Source organism: Brassica napus, chromosome A7, assembly GCF_020379485.1.
Source record: "Brassica napus cultivar Da-Ae chromosome A7, Da-Ae, whole genome shotgun sequence".
Classification (NCBI taxonomy): Eukaryota; Viridiplantae; Streptophyta; class Magnoliopsida; order Brassicales; family Brassicaceae; genus Brassica; species Brassica napus.
In genome coordinates, this window is record NC_063440.1 from 14,400,301 (window position 1) to 14,423,649 (window position 23,349).

General features: G+C 29.5%; 1 protein-coding gene across 1 annotated transcript; it reads right to left on the minus strand.

The window, feature by feature from the left end:
* Positions 1-1,985: 1,985 nt before the first annotated feature.
* Positions 1,986-7,922, minus strand: LOC106358462 (protein NRT1/ PTR FAMILY 6.2). Its single transcript, XM_013798266.3, has 7 exons — positions 7,509-7,922; positions 7,325-7,427; positions 5,449-5,666; positions 3,936-4,171; positions 3,546-3,851; positions 2,984-3,330; positions 1,986-2,742 (listed from the first exon to the last, which is right to left on the minus strand). The coding sequence occupies exons 1-7, from the start codon at positions 7,509-7,511 to the stop codon at positions 2,222-2,224; spliced, it is 1,734 nt and encodes a 577-aa protein (XP_013653720.1). The 5' UTR covers positions 7,512-7,922; the 3' UTR covers positions 1,986-2,221.
* Positions 7,923-23,349: the final 15,427 nt, after the last annotated feature.

Here is a 23,349-nt window from a genome sequence, read left to right on the forward strand (position 1 = left end):
GACTCCCTAAAGAGATGGGTTTGACTTACACAATTTGGAGAAGGATGATCTGATAGTTTGCATTTAGAGCAACCATATTCTAAGAAAAACACATTAAACAACATAAGAAAACATAAATAGTCTTGTTCAAAAACTTACTAGAGAAATCTTCAAACAAAATTCCCATACATTAGCCAGAAGCATAATTTAACAAGAAATTTAATATCTCATAACTGTAACACATTAACTTGTAAATTTCATTCATAAGTAAAAAATTTCTAAACACACACGAAGGAACAAGTAAATCTTAAAAATTTATTATGAATATGAATGACATACAAATTTACCAAAATTCACACGTATGCTTCAATCGAAGTCTGCTTTTTAGGTTAACATTGAAATTAGAAATTTCAAAAGAATACTTCAAACAAAAGCTGCTCAATGTTCAAACTTCATTTGAAATCTTCCTACGTATATTAGTAGGTTGTTTTGTAAAAGTTTGAGTTTATCAGAGAAGAATAAAGTTTGCTTTGATAATCAAGTTAGCGTTGCAATTGAGTATAATTTTACTAAAATTTGAATTTTTGGAGTAAGACACAAAAGAAGTCTGGACAAAAAGGAATGTTAGTTTTACAACTGATGAAGTTTGATTTTATCGGATAAGATTTTGTTTGAAATCTGAAAATTTTCATACTTCACATGAAGTCGATCAAAACCAAAAGTTCCTTTTATGTTTAACTAAAATCGAAATAAATTAACAGCATACTTCTTTTAAAGTTTATTAGAGAATTCTACTATTTGATTTTTTTGTTAATGTTTTGACGTTTTTTTCCGAACACAAAACTGATATGAGTAAAGATTTCATATGAAATCTAGAAAACCCTTCATATGAAGTTTTTTCTCAGCAGAATTATCTTGAAGTCTATTTTCAAAAAATTAAAGTTTGGTCAAATGAAAAATTAACTTCATTTTTAAGGGACTTCAAATGAAGTATACACGTTTTCGAATGATAATTACCATACTTCAAATGAAACATTCTTTGAAATTGTCAATTGCAAAACTAATATATACCATCTGCTTTCGCGGACACATATCTGATGAAGACGAAAATCAAGTGAATAATTACCTTAATGCGGTGTGATTTCGTGTTTAACTTTTTCAAGCACCCACAAGTTCGAACTTCAGACAAAAGTAACCAAAAATTATCAAACTTGAGAAAGTTCTATTGTGATTTTGAAAACTAAAATATGAGAGTTTTTGGATGAAATTGGAGATACAATGGAAGATTATGGAGTGTTGTGTGCAAAGAGTGAGAAGAAATAGATAACAATTTTTTTTTGGTCAAAACATAACAATTTATTTTAAGGCATTTGAAGCTTCAATTTTGATTGTTCTTAGCGGGTTGCATAATTAATTGTGATAAAATATAGTGAAGTGAAAAAACAGGAATTATTCTTGTGTTTGACAACAAGTTTTAAGTTTTTGCAAGTCTTAAAGAAAATACTCCAAACTCGATTTTAGTGGATCCGTTTGAAGATCTGAAGTAGACGGCATTAAATAGATCTAAAATAGACGAAGGAACAGGAGGAATACAGAGGACGATAGATTGCAGGGCATAATGGAACGGAGTAAAGCAAATTATCTGACCATCCGGCAGGGCCGGTGTAACTTATTTTTTAAACATGTAATGTCCTGCACTGAAATACAATTATGCCCTCATTCTTCATATAATTTTTTTTATAGTGTGTCCTACAAACAACTAAAAGTGTTGTATAAAATTGGGATGCTTTAAGCGGACAGTTAATTTTGCCGAAACAGTTACACTGTGGAACGAGCAAGAATATTATTATATATCCCACATCATATTTATCTTGTCTAATCATAATCAATCATCACAATATGACAAGACGAGAGCATACATAAGTAAATAAAAAACGAGTACTGCGTATATGAACTTAATTAGACGAGAGCATACATAAGTAAATAAAAAACGAGTACTGCGTATATGAACTTAATTAAAACTATTCTCTTTTCACTCTGATGGATACCAAAACAAGAAGAGAGAAGGTGACAAAGGTTACAAATGTTACAAACGTAACTAGTGAAGGCACAATAATTTTGACAAGTAGGAATTTAGACACAAGTCACACAGCCCCGTTACTTGGAATACAAGAAACATGATGGGGAAGCGACTTTGTTGCATGATAATATGATACACCAGAAACGTAACTGAAAAAGAAAACTAGCAGTCTTCAACTGAAAACCCCTTACCCTTTTCCATCTCCTCTGAGTCTTTACTCTTTGTTGGCTTGAACCATAACGCACATATGACATAAACAACAAAGTTGATTCCACTGAGAATGACTAAAAGCCAATAAAAGAGATCAAGCCGGCCATGGTTGATGTTATCAGCCAACCATCCTCCATTTACAGAAGTTGCAGTGACCTTTTTGACGATTGAAACCAAGAAACTGCTGACGAAGAACCCTAGTGACAAAGTAGTCAAGAAAAGTCCAGTGCTCATTGTTTTCATTCCCTTGGGCGATTGGGTTATGAAGAAATCAAGTTGGCCAGTGTATATAAAGGCTTCCCCAGATCCTACTAGGAAGAATTGTGGAACGAGTAGGAAAACACTTATGGGCAGTGTTTTCTGTGTACTAGATTTCGCCACTGATAGACGCTTTTGCTCAACTATGGCTGCAGCTGCCATTCCAATGGTTGATAAGACCAATCCAATAGCCATTAATTGCAGGCTAGAGAATCCTGAATTATCAATACATAGGTAACGGATATTAAATAAATATACTCTAAGATAATTAAATAGGCCGTATTTTATACCAAAAGTGACAAAATAATCTTCATGTTAAGAATTGATAAAATAGTCCAAAATTAAACCATTGATTTTTAAAACTAAATATCTAATTCTAAAAAATAAAGCGTGAGTTGAAGATTAGTCTATATGTATATATATATATATATGAATGTTATATGCATCTTATGTCACCTGGTTTTCCTTTCCATTTCTTCCAAAAAGGCATGATGACACGGTCGTAGAAAGCCAAAGTTATAAGAATAGCCGCGACGAAAAACACGGTGAGAGACCCTGCTGGGATCTGGAAGTTTCCAACGTTGCGTCTCATGGTTGAAGCTTGCTCAACTGAGAATGTAATCATTTGGGCATATGTTGTCCAGAAAATTATAGTGGTTGCCCAAATAGGCAAAAGCCTAACCATCATTTTCACTTCCTCAACTTTGGTCACCGAGCTTAGCTTCCAAGGGTTCGGAATTGCGATGCCATCTAGGGTTTGTTCAAAATCTCCTTCGGTAACTACGGCCGCCTTGTCCAACATGCTGCACTCAAGAAATTTCTTAAATAAGAATTTAGTTTAATATACAACTGCTAATGTTCGTAGTAGAGTAGGTTAATTAGCTAGTCATCCCCCTAATAGCGAAACTTGACCTGAGCACTCTCTATGGAAGATCTCTACTAGATCATTAATGAAGCTAGGAAATTCTACATTAAATTACTTATATTTGTTCGTTATAACTGAAATAGACTAACGTACCGAAACTGATCAGTATGTTCGATTCTCAAGCCCTCGGGAGTATCTTCATAAAGATAGACAATGCTTTGAGGCAGTTCCGTTTTTCTCTTCCTAATCGAAGCTGCAATTATTTGAAAAATTTGCACAACGGGACTTCCTTGGCTCTTCTTATAACGGTAACTCTTAGTTCCCGACAAGAAAACTGCAATAGCTATAGCCATAGATACAGTGCAGATTCCATAGGCCCAAGATCTTCCCACTTCATCTTGTATGTAAACCAAAACAGTCACAGCCATTAACGTCCCCATGCTAATGATGAAGAAGAATCTGCACGGGCCAAGTTCAATTTTGTTTTTAGTGAATAAACAAAAATGTTACTTTGCCAATGAAAAAAAAAAGACTTAACCTAACCTGTTGAAGAAGAAAGCCATCTGAGCTTTTTCTTTAGGATCCTTGTCATCAAATTGGTCAGACCCAAAGCCGGAGATGCTAGACTTAAGGCCACCAGTTCCAAGGGCTATAAGGTAAAGTGCAATGTAGAGAAATGTCATCTGGAAAGCGGTGGCGGGCGTACAGGCTTCGCCGTGGTGGCATGTTGGCGGACGTAGTTCGGGCAGCTTTGTTGCCACCGCTAGTGCACCGGTTCCCTATATAGTGATACAGGATATTAAAACCGTTTCAAACTATTAATTATGAGGTTTTACCAAAAAAAAAAACTATTAATTATGAGGTTGTTTCGAGTTTAATATCAAACATATGTTTAATTCTTCTCTTGATTTTTTTTGTTTCAAATATGTTCTCAGTCGAAGGCCGTATCAAAATTTTATATTGAAGGTATATTTAATTAGTTTGTTTATTTTTGACCAAAACAGTTGACAAAAAATAGTTTATTTATTTTTGGTAAAATTCTGGGCTTTGTATATATTCTGAAACAGAAAATTTAATTTTGAATCGGAGTTTTTTTGCCAACTGTTCAACTTACTAAGATTTACTAAGAAATGATATCTTCAATGGCGCATCATATGAGAAACCATAAAAAAATTAAGAAAAATCTATTTCTATCATTTTCGGGGACAAAATGAGGATGTGAATAATTTACACCATATTTGAGGAAATACTATTTACAAACTCATTTTGATGTTCGAATTTTTTATTTTATTTTTTTGCAAAATGATCCCTATAATTTTGATAAAACTTTTATTTATGCAAACTTTATTTTATGCATAAACAAAAAAAATATCTTTAAACTTTTTATTTGATATGTATAAAATGATTATACTTTAAAACATAATTATAAATAACAAGTTAGTTAAACATTTAAATGTAGAACTTTATGATTCTGTAGTGATATATCAAACAATAACATTAAACATACATCATACCAAAATTTAGAAAAACACAAAATATGTTAAATAGAGTAATATAGTACTGTCTAAATAAAACTATAATATTATTGCGTATGTGATTATGTAATTTTATTGATGTATAAATGTTTTTTTTAAATTTAAAATTTAGTTTAAAATTAAAATAAGTGAGTGAAATTTTAAATCTTATCAAATAAAAGGGTGCTATTAGAAATAAACAAGAAGTTTTTGACCAAAAAAAAAAGAAATAAACAAGAGGTGTAGAAACAAATATTTTAAAAATTGAGACAAAATAATGGAAACCAATCAAACCACTAGAGTAAAACTTAAACTTATTTTGAGTTTACTTTATTTTAAGAGAAAATAAAAAAAAAACCATTGGAGCAGTCTAATACTCTTATTTATTTTAAAATAATATGAAATATAAAATATCATCGTTTTAAGGTATCAAGTTATTGGCCATAATGATTTTTAAAAAGAACATTAATAACTATGTATACATATATATATATATATATGTATGTATGTATTAACCAAAGCTGTTTGTTTTAGAGTCTTACCAAAGCTTGAAGTGTTGAGAAAATAGCGATAGTTTTGAAACGGCCGAGGAAGGAGTCAGCTAGAAACCCGCCGAGTAAGCAGAGGAGGAAGGAAGTGCCCATAAAGTCAGTGACAATGTTGGCAGAGTTTGAGCTTGGGAGATGCATTGTCTCCATCAGGTATGTTACCAAATTCACTGCTATTCCCATTGTTGATAGCCTCTCCACAACTTCTATCCCTGCAATATTTTTAAAAAGATATTCTATCAGCTCTTTTATGTTCCAAGACTACTAGTCAGTTCATTTTACATATAAGAATATTCTTCTAATAATGTTAGTGTTTCGAGATTTCACAACCCAGATCCAAGTAGTGAATGACTCAGTGATTAATACAGTATAACGAAATACGGTAAGGCGCAATAATTTTAGGGCATCTCCAACTATACTCTATTTTCCACTCTAAAATAAATTTTAGAGTAAAAGTGCTATAATGATACTCTATTTTTATACTATAATAGAGTAAAAAATAGGTTTATTTCATATATAAAGTAACTTATTTTTTTATTTTTTATTTTAGTTTGAAAAAATAAAAAAAAGTAATTTTTTTTGTCATTACTATATTTTTTACTCTAAATATAGTACCTTTGGAACAACAACCAATTCTATTATAGAGTTATTCTATTTTAGAGAAAAGAAAAAATGGAATAAACTAATTCTATTATAGAGTTATTCTATTTTAGAATTTCGATAATGTTTGAAGGTCGCATTTCTAAGTAGTCGTAAATGAGTTTTGACTGTCGAAAGGTAAATATTTTAGAGTGTAATGACACTACCAATCCATAGAATTTCCGGACTCCAACTACAAATTTATTTATTCTTGTAACTTATACCAAAATGAGATTGTTGCATTATTAAATCCATGAAAGAGTCGTGGCTGTAAAAAATCAATTAATTTGTCGTTACAAAATGTAGGGAACCAATGGAAATGTGCTGTCTCAGAAAACAACGAAACCAAATTTGGATTATCCGGAATATTATAACAAGACAACTGGTAATATCTGTAAGAGAAAATTAAGGAACAAAACATGAGGGTTTAGAGGTCGGCGTTTTGATAAATCCTAAGTAAACTCGTGAATCCTGATGTCTAATTTTCGTTTTTCTCTCTCTAATTTTAATATATCTTTTGAGTATTATTCAGATTTCAGAAAGGAAATTATTATTGTATATATATGATTGGATGAGTAAAGATGGGATCATGGGGAGTCATGTGGCGTGTCTCTTTTCTCTTTATCTTTCCTACACTCAGCGTGATTCAGAACAACGACATATCATATTTTTATATTCAAAAGACATATTTCTATCATATCATGTGTGAGAGTGACTGATTTGAGATTGAAACTCTTTTGTTCTTGACCATATATATTTACGTATTGTGGAAATAATAAACTTATACGCATGAACAACCACCTCGTGACTAAATTTAATCAACTACGTGAATACATCTACCACCCTCTACCAATATGTGCGCGACATATGTCTTTTACTTCATTTTACCATATATTAAAATAATAACAATTATGCATGATTATTTTACCCCAAATAACAGTTGTGCATGTAAATGAAGAGTTAGTTTCTAGCTAATACATAGATGCGTTAACTTAACGCAGATTTTCGTGGATTTTCGTGATCATGATGGCATATGAATATATCTACATGTAAATCTGGACAAATAGTATATCTGCAAATGCATCTATGTATAGAGGTAACATTTTTGGACAAATAGTACATCTACAAATGCATAAATGTTTCTTCAAAAGTATAGAGAAGATACCAAAAATTACCAACCTATGTCCAGAACTTAATAATAATGAAGAAAATAGAAGAGAATAAAACGAACCAAGAATGAGAGCTGCGGTGATCCAGCCACCGGTTTTGGATTTATCTGCGGGTAGGCCGTTGTAGTCTACGGCATCAGCAACCGTCCAACTCCCTTTGCTCTCCTGTAAACCACCACATCAGTCCCCAGTTCAAAATCTTACAAACCATTAATTTACAAGCGTGAAGAAAAAGATTATCCAAACCATTTTTCTTCTAGTAATGCCTTGATGAGAATAGCCTTAATTTTCTGCTAAGTGTCTGCTCTTTGTAAGCCACAGAAGCAAAGAATGATGCAGAGGAGACTGCCCTTTTATAGGCACAAAATAATTGAAAGAGAGAGGATGAGAGCTCGCACCGACCTTCCACTATATGTGATTTGAGACATCACGAAAATGTGAAGCCTTGGAGATAGGTTCATCACGCCTTTTCCGACTTTATTATCATTTTAAACTTTAGATTTTGGAATTTAAGTTTGTTTTTTGACAAATTTTCTGGAATTTAAGTTTTGCCGATTTCTTACCTTTTTTATAGAGAAATTTGGCCATATAACCATAAAAAAACTAAATTAACAAACTAACCATCTTTTCCCCTTCTCTCTCTTCTTTTTCTTCCTATATGTCTCAAGTTAGTTTTTTTAATTTTAGTTTTTATTATTCTTTCGCCAGTTCACCTTTTTTATATTTTTCTTTCTATGATTATACTCCTTCCGTTTTTTAATATAAATCATTTTAGAGAAATTTTATGTTCTAAATTATATGACAGTTTCAGTTTTCTATGTAAAATTTATTAACACTCAATGTTATATGACCAATAATAATATACCTTCCATTTTATCATTGGTTGATTTGTGGTTATGTAAAGAACTAATGATGTTTTGTTTAGAAAATATAAAAATTAATGATTTTCTTAATTTATGTGCACAATTATAAAACGACTTATATTAAAAAACGGAGGGAGTAACGTATTTCTTTAACCCAGGGACACTACGCATACACGGAACTATGAATCAGAAAAAACAACACTTGCATTTAATCCCATAAAATATTTAGCAATCTCAAAGATTCCCCACAAGGTTCGTTACTATTTTCAACACTTTTACTTATCCACAAAATATTGATTTTTTTTTTGGAATATCAAATTTACTACTCCTTTGATAAATCAGAAGTATAAGCTGTGAATTGAATGAAATTTAAGAAACAAAACTCATAAACATAAAAAGAATGAAAGCTTCAGAAAAAAAATCACAAACAGAAAAAATAGTTTTAGGTCGTGTTTGTTTATATGTCACTACAAAACACTACAAGCACGGATTATTTTATGATGAAATTTTTCACTAATAATTAATAAATATTTTGTTAATTTGTAAGAATTTTGTTTATTTGAATTTTCTTTGCATTTAAATCAATGCTTTTAAATTTGACCCGAATCCGCGGTCAAATCGGTTAATCCGGTGATTCGATAATTCAGTTTAAGTTTTAAAAATATCCATATTTATAAAAATCACTATATCCAAGACTAACCAATTGAACCGATGGATGTCCGATATGTTAACATATCCAATTTGATTTAAATTGCTTTAGTTTCAAAATTTGTCACATTTTAATCTAAATTTTAAAGTTTATTGTTTTACAATTTTATTAAATTATGACATTTCTACAAAATTTTGATAGAGAAAATAATAGATATAATTAACAACAATAAATGTCTTGATTATATTACTCCATTTTATATAACTTAATTAATTTTATTATAATTGTTTTGTGTAATTTTTCTTGTTAATCATTTATATTATAATCGCTTTAAATTTTTTTTTAACAATTAGTATTAAGCATTTTTCTTTAGATAACATATATTTTGAACATTTTTCATAATTGTTTTTGTTATTATAGTTATTGTACACTGTATAATGTTTATATATTTATTTTTTATGTAATGGCTATTATTGAATTGTTATCTTACTTAAATAAATGATAGAACCATTATGTAGTAAATATAAATAAAATAATATGTTAATTTAATTGATTTATCATTGATTGAAATGTTGTTGTAGTATTTAAACCTGTAAAAGTAAGTTTTATTTATTTTCGTTTTTTATAAAAAATTTGAATATTTTTTTAGTTATTTAATTTATTTAAATATTTGGTTATTAAAAAGATAAGTTCCAATATTTTATGTTGTTTGGACATAAGATTAATTATAGTGTTGTTTGGGAAAATGGATAGTAGTATAAAGAAATGACTATATTGTTTGGAAACATTGATAGTAGTATAAGAAAAAGAATATTAGTGATTTAATGTAGGTTTAACTATAAAGTAGGAAGATGTATTTAATTTAAAAACTTATAAAATAAATGTTAGGTCCAACACAATGTTTCTGTTTTAATAATATAGATATTTTTATTTTATTTTTTGCCGCAACATCGTACAACCAATCTCAACTAATTTTAAATATCACATAAATTTAAAATTTAAACCAATATACTTTTCAGCAATTAAATTAAAATCCTATTATTTATTGATGAAACAACAAGAAACAAATTGCTTGCACGATCACAATATCTGGCAAACCAATAAGTATATCAACAATGCTTTAATCACTTCATCGATCTATAACCATTTTAGAAACAATCTTTTTACCGAACATATTTTAATCATCAACTAGAGTTTGATCCGTTCACTTGCATGGATTTATTTATTTTGTGAATTAAAATTTGCTTCATGTGTTTTATTTGACATTATTATAATTCAGTCTTATTCGTAAAAAGTTTGTCATTATAAATATCAATTTGCCATTGTAATATTTTGTTCAAAACCTTGCTTAATCCATTTTGTTTGGTTTATCATCATGGGATTTACATTTAATTTGTATCAGGGGAAAAAACAAAGTATCATGCCTTAACTCATTTAAATCAAGTTAGTACTCTCTCCACTTCACTGTAAATAGTGTTTTAGAAAAAAAATTGTTTCATTTTAAATGATGTTTTCATGTTTTTATATAAAAAAATAAATGCAATTTGATGTTTAAGACCACTGGTATTCTGCAATATGATTTATATTGGTTGTAGTAACTATAGATATTATTGTTTTTAGACAAATGAGATAGACTGAATAAAAATTTGTAATTTATTAACTGGTGTGCAAAAACAGTAAAACCCGATTATCCTGAACAGAGAGAGAGTATTGTTACCTACATTAATGTATTTTGGCTGTAAAGATGTAAATTAGTGATTTGTGTAGATTAAACATGTCGTTGCAAACTTGCAATATCTATGTGTCAATATATGTGGTTTCACGTGTATTATGTTTTATTATGAGCACCAAGTATATTAAATTAAAATATATTAAAACTCTTTGCCTAATATATTAGAAAATCTACCAGTAAATAGATATGTTTTTATAGTTTTGTATTCCTCCTGAATTAACGTACAATCAGATAATATGTACGTTAGTATAGCTGTGTTTATATACTTTCACAGTTTTATAAAATAAAAATATATATTTTAAAGAAGATATGAAGCTTTAGTTCCATATATTTCTTGCTGAGATAATAGTCATGATATTGTTGAGATATTATTAGGTATATACAAACTAATATATGTGATGTTTTCATTTTTCAAAGTAACTTTTACTTTATTAAAAATTGTGTACTCAATCATATTTTAATAGTCTATTTTGTAATTGGTTGAATACCATTAATTTATGATTTTAATGATATTTTCTAGACAAAAAGTAGTTTTTTAATATTTATGTTTCTACCTAAACATCTTATATTTAGGAACAGAGGGAGTATTAACTATACTTTTAATGAATGATCCCCCAAAAAAATAAAACATTAAAAAGTTGTGTACTTCTCTTTTAATAGATAAATGTTTTTTTGAACGGCATAGAAAAATATTATTATATTATTTTTATCAGGAGATTTCTTATGACATGAATAATAATTTTTAAAAGTGAAAAAACTGGTATATATATATATATATTTTAAGATACACTAAATCATAAAATAATATTTTAAGCAATTTGGATTTAGTTTTAAAAATAATAATTTTATTATATTATTTTGATTTAGTTAAATTATATTTAATTTAATTTTTACATAATTAAAATTGTGTATATCAGTTTCGTATTTAGTAATTACATTAATTTGTATATATATATATATATATGTATTTTTTGCTTTCTTTTAGATATGTCAAAAAGAAAAAAATCAATTCATTTACTAACCCAACAAACCCATCACCATATTCTTGCTAAAGCTCAGAAATTTGAAAGCTCAGTTTCCTCTCTTTATGGTGATTAATATATCTACAATTTAATTATTTGATCAAATTTTGACTTTTATCAATAATATTTTGAGTTTGATATAAAATGAAATTATTGGTTTCTGCTATTTTTTCTAGTTTTATGGTTCAAACAAATCCATTTGGCTTCATTTCAAATTATTTAGATAAATAATCTTCAGTTAGACTGTCTTTTTTTTGTGCAAACTATTTTTCTATCTATAATTAAAGAGTAATTAGAAACAAAGCCTGTTTGACAACAGATTCATCTATAACATTAGCTGCTCTAGGAAAAACTTAAACTGGATAGACTGCCTAATCAAGTCTAATTCCATTCGAGAACAACTTATTATGCAACTTGTTGTAGTTGTGTAGTTTGATTTGAATCGTCTATATATATATATATATATTATTAGTCACTAAATGAGTAACAGTTGATTCCTAATATTTTATATGTTTTAAATTAATTTATATCTTAATATATGTGTTGAAAATTTAATAATTATATTTATTTTATACACATATTTTATCCTAAATATTTATATGTTGTGCAAAATATAAAATACATATTCTATTTTTATAATTTCCAATTAAGGGTTTGAAATAAATTTCAAAATTTTCGAAAACTAGTTCTCTTAAAAGACAGAAAGTGACATATCTTAAAATTTTATAATTCTTTTCAATTTAAATAAAATAATATATTATCGAATGGCTCATACCAGTTTAGTTTAATAATTTTGGGATTTTGTGAGCCACTGCAGTAAGTGAGTGCGTTTAATGTCCCACTAAACATGGTGAAGCGAAAGGTAGCTGGCCCTCTTCTCCGTTCCTCGCTTCGTTTTTCTTATTGTTATTTAATTTTTCTTGTTTTTGTTTTCTAAACAGTTGGCTGGGAATTGTGGCTACTTTTAAGCCAATGGGTAAATTTTTATAGAATATACTCTTATACGCACGTTGACCTTTTATTATCCCTAATGGTTGGGATATACATCATTATCCAAATCATAATATTATTAACAATAATTTCATTATAATTTATATGTAGTCATCGTCTTCTTACACTTGGCATTTGTTTATTGTTCGTTCATTGTATATAATTTCCCCCTTATTTTTGTGAGAATTCTCCATCACTTTTACCTATACTATTAAAAAATATTATTTTTAAAAATCTACCGTATAACGTTGTTGGTGTAAAGTGTAAACATGTTTCTTCTACTTGTATGACGGAAACTCTTGCTATCATTGAAGCTTTGATGCACTCTTCCTCTCTCAACTTCACAAATATTTATTTCAGAATAACACTCAAGTGCTCGAAAAGGCAATCACCTCAGGATGAAGACCATCAGAACTCTTTGAGTTCTCTCGAATATCAACTCTCTAATTACTCCACTGATCTCAATTTTTCACCTTTGCTGCTTTGTCTTCACCCCTCGTTCTTGTAATGGGCTAGCAGACAGTTTTGCGAAAGCTTGTCTCTCTTCACATTTGGGACCAAAACCATAATTTTTTTTAAAAAATTAAATGAATCTCTTGGTTGCTAAAAAAAAGAGTTGTTGGAGTTATTCATTAAAAAGTGAAATATTTTATTTGAACTAATTCATTTAAAACATTTGTTTAACTATATCAAATGAAATTTAGCCGTTGCTGAAATAATTCAAATAAACGTTTTGGTAACATTATTAGAGAAATTTACATTCAGTGGAAAATAACATACAAAATCATTGCTGTTTTACTTTAGAGCAAAACAATAAAGTATCCCACATATTCAGACTCGTACAAATGATTCACACGAGACAGTAATATGAATCGTTGATAAAACGATTATGATTTCATAAATATAAACCACAGGGTGGTGGGCTAGTGGTCTTGAGGTAGTTAACAAACCAATACGGACCCGGGTTCGAATACCCCCTGTGGCCACGGAATGCTTTACGCCCTCCCCAAGTTTAAAGTTATCGCGGCGTTGGTGCTGGGTCCTTGGGTAATGGGTATTAGTGCCGGCTGGTTCCGGGCCAGGGGGATTAGATGGTTGGCAATCGGAAACCATGTGCGGATTACGGGCCTTTGGGCAAACGGAAACCACGTGCGGATTACGGGTCACCTTTGAACCTCCTGTTAAAAAAAAAAAAAAAAAAAAAAATTTCATAAATATACACTATCATTTTTATTTTATATATTATACATAAGTCAAACTGATGCTCACACAATCATCTAATCATACACTATAATATAATCGTACACTAGACGTTACATGGTCGATCATACTATATTGCCAATCCTACTAAGTTCAACCATACGATCATACTATGGCTCCGAATGGTAACTGCGGTTTGAGCGGTGCGGGACAAGCGGTTTAATGCGGTGTATTTTTAACAGTTATAAAAACATATAGATATATGGTATATACAGAGATTTTTGTTACTGTTAACTGCGGTACGGGGCGGGACGGTTCGTAACATTCGAAGCCTATATTCAACTCTGTTTATTTTTGTCATTTAAGTTTTAGTCTCAGTCTCTATTATTTATAGTTTTTATATGTGTTGAGCCATGTATTTATATCTATATTGTTAAAATTGAAGTAACTTTTGGTATTGTTTAGAAACATGAATAATAGTTTAAATGAGAATTATTTGGAAAAATAGATAACAATATTTTTATTACTTTTTTTTATTTACACATTAATTACATTTACAGTAAACTAAGTACTCCCTTTTGTATTTATTTTTACTGAAAGATTATGCCACCGCATTTAAAATTAATTTAAATTAATTAATTACAATTCTAATGCTTATATAACCAAATCAATATTCATATACTGACTATTATTAATATTTTATGAATATTAACTAAATCGCATGTGTTAAAGAGATAACCTTTTCATGGGATTAACTAAATTGCCAAATTACGAAACATAAAAAATATACATAGATTTTTTTTACAAAACTAGTCGTTTATGAATTTACGTTGAACACAAGTTAAATCAAACATCTGCGCGGAAACGCAGATCAAGTTCTAGTTTCAGTCTAGTTGTATACAGCTTTAATTCATGTTTATAGTCCTAGTTTAATTGTATCTCAGTTTTGGTATATGTCGTGAGCCGCTAAACATGTCAAGCATAACGTACAAGATTTTCTCTCCTTAAATCTCATTCCCTCTTAAAAATGTTATATTTTCGTTTAATTGTCTGCTGGTTTTGACCGTCGCAAGTCACCCTGTGAAAAAGCCCACGTTTTTTTTGTTTTCTTTCTTTCACCTTGCGCCGTGCTGGTCTCTTGGCCTTGTCTCCTTTAGCGGCATTTGTAGGGTTGAGTATTTCTTAGCGGTGGTGGTTGCGTGGTGGTCCGATGGTTTTGGCTGAGGCTATGATCTCACGTATTGGAACTGAATGGTTGGATGTGGTGTGTGCACCCCAAGTCCTCCTTGGTTTTCTCTACTGGATCCACAATGGTTAGGGTTCGCTTGGGGTGGTGGCTTGACGCAAAGGTGGTTGGTGCTCTAGATCTGGAACTCTGGTGGTTTCCTATTGGCTCACATGCTCTCTTTGTTTCTCTGGTTTCTTTGCCGTTGAAAGCTTCTCCACTTTCCTTGTCGTTGGAAGCTTCTCCACTTTCTAGCTGCTTGATCAGGTGCTCCCGCTTTAATCGATGACGGTAGTCGACGTGATGGCTCCTCGGAGGTAGGTTCCAACGCGTTTGATTAGGTTGCATCTATCACTTTTTGTGATTTTTTTCTGTTTTTTATACATCAATATAAACAGACTCATCTAAAATTCTGTAAACCAAGAAGGTAAATCTGTATCCATATAAACGACATATGACGATTGCTGCCTAGCCACTCGTGCAAGATTGTCTATCCTTGTATTATGCGTCAGGGTATATGAATGAACTCTGAGTGAGTGAAACTTTATTTGAGGATCTTGATATCTTCCAAATAACTTGCAAAAGCATATCATTCTTCTGGTTCCGAAACCATCTTCATCAATTGAAAATAATCCGTTGCAGCTTAAATTACTCATACATTCCATTGCCCAAATAAGCGCTTGATTGAATTAGGGTTTCAAGATGTATCCCAGTTTAGTTAACCGGTTAATGCTATCTGTCTTTGTAAAAGAAAATACAAAATTAGTACGAAAGTCCTTTAAAAAAGGCTAAACTTTCAAGATATGTATTACGGTTAAATTGTATATGAGTTAGGTGACTCGAAGAACATTATCTTATCTTTGTGACATCACTTTGACTACTTTGAGGCATGTCACTCGAAAATCAACTCGAAAATTATCCATGTTAGATTATAAGCATTTAAGATAGTAATCATATTCTATGTATATATTAATAAACCGGTTAGATAATTGGTGAAAATAAAAACAAAAGGTAATTACAGGGACGATTTTGGTTTGGTTTAAATGATCGGACACCAATCCAAACAACATTACAAAAATCATTATATATACTACCATTTTTGTTTGATAGGACGTGATTATATATAATAGTCAAAAACATTTAATTTAAGTAAATAACTAGAGCTTGATCCGCACATACATCCATGTAGTCATTTCATTTAACTTTTATATATTTAATATTATTTTTAAAATTTAGTGGTTAATTATTTAATATTTACCATATATTTAAATGTTTATATAATCTTTTAAACATAAAAATTGAATAAGTTACATGTTGTAATTTACTTTATTGTTATAAACCATAATTTTATTATATATATATATATATCTTATTAGATTTGTATCTGATTATCAAATAAATGAATATATGTGAGTTTTGCTGTTTTGCATAAATATACAAACCTTAGATTTATACAATATAACTCATTTAAATGAGAAACTATATTTTCTAAATGTCATATTAGACAATAATATGTTAATATAGATGAGACAGGCTCAAAAGAGTTGTAACAGTTTTTTTTTGTGAAGAAACATGTGTGTATTCTAAACCTAAGTAATTTATGACGAAAAAAGTTTGATTCGCGCATCCATAATTTGCGTTATGATTAAACATATATTTTATGAATCCTTGGAATGAGCATAGATACTTACACTAAATTTGTGGGATTTTATGATCTTTGAGAAATACTGTTAAAAGTTCATCCTTAGTACACTTTATATTTAGTACAATTTAGAGTTTTTGTTTAATAAATGGCTACAATTAGAGATCACAAATTTGTTTGAGAAATACATGGTAACAATTATGGTTAAATATATATTTTAAAAACTTTAGGAATATAAGCAGATACTGAACTGAAAATTAAAAAAAAATCTTTTGTTACAATTATTGTTTAATGTAATCTTATATATTAAAAATAGATCTCACAACTTTGACTAATGTGTGAATTTTTTAAAAAATAGACATAATAGACCTATTACTAGAAAGTCATATTACATTTAATTTCTAATCTTATCATTATTATAGGTCTAAATAACTCACTTTTTAGATTATAGGAATTAAATAATATGTCTATAACACAATATTGCTACATTATAGGAACTTAAATAACTATCAATCATTTCCAAGCAAAAAAATTGATCTGAAAACAACCAATTCAATAAAAAAATATGATAAAATTATTATGTTTTAAAAGTGATAGATACACCTCATATATATATATATATATATTATAATATATATCAATTTAAAATGTAAAATAAAATATTTATATAAAAATAAATTAAAACAAACATCCGCGCGGTTGCGCGGATCGAGATCTAGTTATAATCTTAAAAGACAATTTGAATTCATTATGTAAAAAAAAAACTGGTTTGATCAATTTTTGGTTTTGATCAATTTTTTCTATGTCTTATTAAAAAAACACATGAACGATTGAAAGTTAAATAAATCACTTTATATTATGATATTCCAAAATTTTAATTTTTTGTTATTGTTAAGCGTTTAGTATAATTATTAATAGTGCTTAGTTAATGGCAAGGTTATTGTGGGTTTGACTAACAAATTTAAACACATGAATGATTGATATTGCTTCATTCATAATTTAAATACATGAATAAAATATAATAATTAATTAATGAAATGATTACTCGGGATATAGCTAAGCAATAAATTAATTATTTGTTTACCAATTTTGATTATTGTCACAAGATTAAAAATTGTTAGGAGGAGTGAAAAAGATAATGAAAAACTAAGGGTAATGCATAATATTAATAACATCTGTCGTATTATTATGGTAAGTGATTGTTAGGATGTGTGAAAAAGGAGTGAAAAAAATTATGGATATGTCATAATTACATCTGCCGTATTTTTGATGTAGTTAATAAGAGTAAAATAAGAATGAAAAAGTGGAATAAGAACGTTGAAACAAAGGTTAGTTTTATTTTGTACTTCAGTTTTAATAAGATAGTTGATATATATTTCGTTGACCCATTAATATGAAAATCATGATAAGTACTATTTTTTAAAAGACAAAAATGCCACTAATGACTATTTAAGATTAGCTTTTAATTAGTGACATGTTATGTAAATAACACATAGCATAAATATTAATTATAAATATATTTTCATTTAATAAGATAGATGAACTTTTTACATGATAGTGTCCACAGAGTTGAGAGTGCATTAATTATAATAAAACTAATCTAAATTGTCTTATCGTGAAGCATTATTAAAAAAAATTATGTTCATTTCACTAGATCTAATGTAGTTTTGGGTTCGATTGCTGCTGATTGTATTTGTTATGGGTTTCGATCGACGAGGCTTGATTGTTTGTTTGGAGTTGTATGGTGGGTTTCTATCTAGGTGAAAAGTGAACACGAGGTTAGAAAGTGTGTTTTAGCCTTATCCAAGAGATTTGTGGATCATGAAGAGATCCTGCTTGTCGGGTTGTGAAGTCTTGGTTCTTGTGTACTTGTAGAAGATAGTATCGCTTGGCAGGCCATAGGCGGCAACGATAGATCCAGATGGTATCTTAGATTCTGAAAGTGGATGGTATCGTACGGCGGGCTGAGGGCAGTCTCGATAAGATCAAGGTCACTCCATTCTCCTATGTAAGGAAGGTTTCTGCATTGAATCGTCCTTCGCTCTTGTGTCGTTAGTTTTAGTTTGCTTTACGCTTATGCTAGCTGTGGTGTCGAATTTTTGTATCATGGTTGTATTGTGCGTAAGTTCCTCCGGTGTGGGTTCTAGCTACATGTTTCTTGAACTTATATTTCTAGGAATTTTCTTGTATCCGCAAGCTCTCATATCAATCTGTGTATTTCTCCTTTGAATGAAATATTATGAGATGGAAAAAATGTAGTTTTGGCTGAAAAAGACTGAAAATGTTCTATATATTTTACTAGCATACTAGTCTAAATTATTCTTAATAGTACTATAGTATATTCATAGTTACATTTTTAATAATAAATCTGAATAAATTGTATGTTTGGTATAGTTATTTTAAATAGATGAACTAATAGTTTGATTAATATGATGGTGATTGACATCTTAACACACACTGACGCATCGTATTTAATAAAAAACTATATCCTTTAGCTCTATGATTGTTATAAAATTCACATGCATGTAATCATCGACCGGATTAGTGATGCAAATATTCGCAAACGTGTAGACCTACAAATTACAACGACAAGAAACATGGGCCTCCTTGGCACAAATGTATTGAATTGACTTTTATATAGTTAAACTCAGAAAAAGTGCCAATGCTCGGTGTCAACGCTTGGTCCTTTGCACATCCCAGTGCCCCAATGATGTTCAATTGATTACCTTGGTAGTGTGATTGACATTCTCTGCAGGTTTGGAGACCCGGCATCCGAGGCAATGAGGTGAATCTTTCTCTCTTGTGGTCTATTTAATGGGTGAGAACGGTCTTCAATTCTCGAGAATTTTGATTACTAGTTAGCGGAATGCGCATGGGAATTGGGTCGAGCAAAGCTAGTTAGGAATTGTTAAATTTGGGTTATTTTGTTCGAGACGTTTTGTAATTTAATCTTTATTCCTGGTTTCGAGGTGATACATATATAAAAAACTCAAAATCAGTGCGACCCAAGTTGGACTATAATGGTATTGACCTTTATATATGGATTCCTATCATGATATGCAATGTGTGTTGGATGCAACCGGTGTAACATATTACACTGCCCTAAATAGGGGTAGACACATATCAAATATTCAGATTTTTGGAAGTACTTGTGAGCTGATCCGTTTAGTACGAATAGTCAATTATCCGATTCGATTCAATCCGTAAACAGTTTGATATTCGGTGTCCCTAATATCTGATTTTTTTAGATTTCCGGATAACCAATTCGATCGGTACAAATAAATAAAAATAAAAAGTAAATAAAAATAATAAAAAATAATAATATTTTACTACAAAAATAAAAAGTTATTTACTTTACAAAAATCTAATAACTAATATATTACATTGAATAAATAAAAATATTGAAATACTTATATATATAATTATTTAAATATCTGTATATATTTGCATATAAAAATCAGATCGGATATCCGTTCCTAAAAATACAAGTATTTGTTATTTGATTTGTTTCTTATGTATTTTCTATATTGGTATCTGTTTTGATTCGTAGAGTTACATATATCTGAATTTTTCGGTTCGTATTGAAACAGATAATAGATCAAATCAAAATTTTACGGATATTTTGCTGAGCCCTAACACGCTAAATATAAAAGTAATAATATAAAGGTAATTTTACTTTCTTAAAAAAAACAAATTTCATTAACTTTTTTTAAAAATAATGAAATTTAAACACTTATAATTGATATAGAGCTTTTGTTGTGTGTTTTCTACAAAATTATTATTCCTCTAAACATTATTTGAAAAGTGATATGCTTATGTGTCATTTCTATATTAATTCTTACAAAAAAAGATGACATGACTTCTAAATAATATGACATGGCATCAAACTAATTATGACATTGAAAATTATTTCTGTGAATTTGTTTTTGGTAAGTTTTTCAAAATATGGGAATAAATCATTTATCATCATTAACATTAATAAAATTAAACTAATAATATATTTGATTACAAACATATCAATATTTCCACAGATAAAATATAAATTATAATTGTCATTTTACATTTTAAGTGCATATATTAAATAAAATTTCCAATTTTACTCTTCTTTTTAGTTCATTAACCAATAAAACCAAAGAAAAAAATTATATTAAATAGGGGTAAAATATATATTTTTAATTCGTTTGTAAAAACCTTACGCGACACTTATTATGAAATGGAGAGAGTATAAATTTTATATATTTTTAATGAATTCAAAATTTTTTAGATAGTTAAATGTTTAAAATTTTATCCAACTGAGCTTCTCTTCTTCTTCGATCAACCACGAGAGCTTCTCTTCTTCTTTTATCAACCACCGGAGCTTCTCTTCCTCTTTGATTCACCGGAACTCTTCTTCTTCTTCTTCTTTAACAAACTAAAGACATGTGAGATAGTGTTTCGAAAATGCATGGATGCTGCGGGTTCCGAGCTGAAAGCTGGTCTGATATTGGATGTGCATACAAATGAAATTCTACATAACATATGTTTGAAAGAGCCATAAAGTACCATGAAGCATTTGTTAACTTGGAAAAATTTGATAGAAGAAACTATAAGTTTTTGCCTACTACTGAGGAATGGAGGAGAGCTGAGAAGATATGCATTTTTACAGATTTCTGCTCAAGTCATTCGTTTGATGTCATGTTCAAATTACCCGACTTCAAACTTGTATTCTTTCAGGTTTGGAAGATCATTAATTGGCTTCAAATGAATGAGGAAAGCGAATATGAGATTGTCATACTCATGGTGATACCAATGAAAGAGAAGTTTGATAAGTACTAAGAAAAAGTTATTGATGTTTTTGCAATAACATCAGTCTTTGATCTACGCCTGAAGCTTACACTTGCACAATATTGTTTAGGGAAGCTTGACATAGTACATGTGATGCAAAGTTAAAAAAACCTTCGTCTTAAGCTAAGTACTTTGTTTGAATCATACGAAAAAATCAAAGTCCAGGTCACCTTCTATATATAGAGCCACGTGAGACAGTTCAACAAAAAAAATGTGACGAAAGACCAATGGGAACGTTTGAAAACTATTATGTAAGTGTTTCTTGCATTTTCTTTCGTTTTAAAATTTCAAATGAGTTGTTTATTATTATTATTATTTTTTTTTTGTAAAAAACACTTTACTGGATTTATTTGCGTTTCGCAAGGTCAGTGTTATTGCAGGTAGAAAGACAGCTCTCCTAGCTTATCTTGATGAACCCACGTTGGATATGGCTAATTTTCAGAGCTTGGATATTATTCAGTTCTAGAAAGATAATACTCGTAGATATAACGATTTGTCAGTAATGACTCGCAATCTAATGATAAATGAGGAGTCTGAAGTTATTGTTTTTATAAGGAATACTCAGCATTTTGTTTTTATAGTCTACTTCCAAAGAATGTGCAATCTCTGATATCTGCAAGACTAGTGATGAAACATGTTTTGCAGATATTATGATGATGAATACCGCGAAATCACTTAATTTCTCCTATAAAGGTGGCATCCACTTCTTATTGTCTCACTTCTCTTTCACCTAATTAAAACATGTAGACTCTCAAAATCTCTTTCGCTTGTCCTTCATTGTTTTGATTTTCCGGTCACTTTGCCATCGTCGCATTTAGTTTGTGGGTTGATTCCTTTGATTTACTCTCCCAATTGTTTTTTATCAAGAAAAGATGTCTTTATCCATTATCAAACCAATTTGGAAGAGGGTTATGTTAGTATTCTCATAAAGCCACATAAGCAAATGGTGACGATGACAGAGGAGAGAATGCCTTCGACGCCAGTAGAGAAATTCGTCGCTGGAGCTATCTGCGATGTCGCTTTTCGAGTCTCGCGTAGAGAGAGAAAAAAATTTCCAAGCCATGTGATTATAAATTAATAATGCAAATTAATACGATTGTATTAATATGATGGAGTAATAGGGACATCTTAACATACCACGAGGCATCGTACTCAGTAAAAATAATATTTTGTAGTTCTATGATTGTTATAAACTTCACATGCACGTAATCATCAACCCGATATGTGATGCAAATATTCGAAAACGTGTCCCCCTACAAATCACAAGGAATGAGTAGAAGAAACATGACTAATTTGGCACAATTATCTTGGATTGGCTTTTATATATATAGTGAAAGTCAAAATCAGTGCGATCCAATAATGTTACAGACTTTTTATATATATAGTCCTTATTATTATGAAAGAAATGATTGACAGTTACGCAAATAATACATCAGCACATATCTACACTTCTGGAAAATACAGTATATTAAAAACTAATTGCATGGTGTTAAACTATGACAATATCTCTAAACTATGTTGTTTTATGTTGTTAAAATCATCAACAAAATTTTGATTGCTATAAAAATATATCAGATATGTAATTTAACAACTTCCAATGCTGTTTTAACATATAATTAGATTTTGATTCGCGCTTTCAAAGCGCAGGATTACTTTTACTTGAAATATTTTTATATAGCAAAAACTATAATTTATAGAATTTATTTATTTTAGATTTTTATATAATTATAAAAATTATATGTACAATTTATTATGCTTACTTTTCTTAGGTGAATTAAAATTTAGAAAATGACCCACATTTTTTTACTTAAAATGTTTTGATTCACTTTGAAATTACGGTGTTATTTTTTGACATATATTTTATAACAATGAATTATAATTTTAGATAATTAAGTATTAATTTTTTTTAAATTATATTTTTTCTTTTATAAACTCATTGA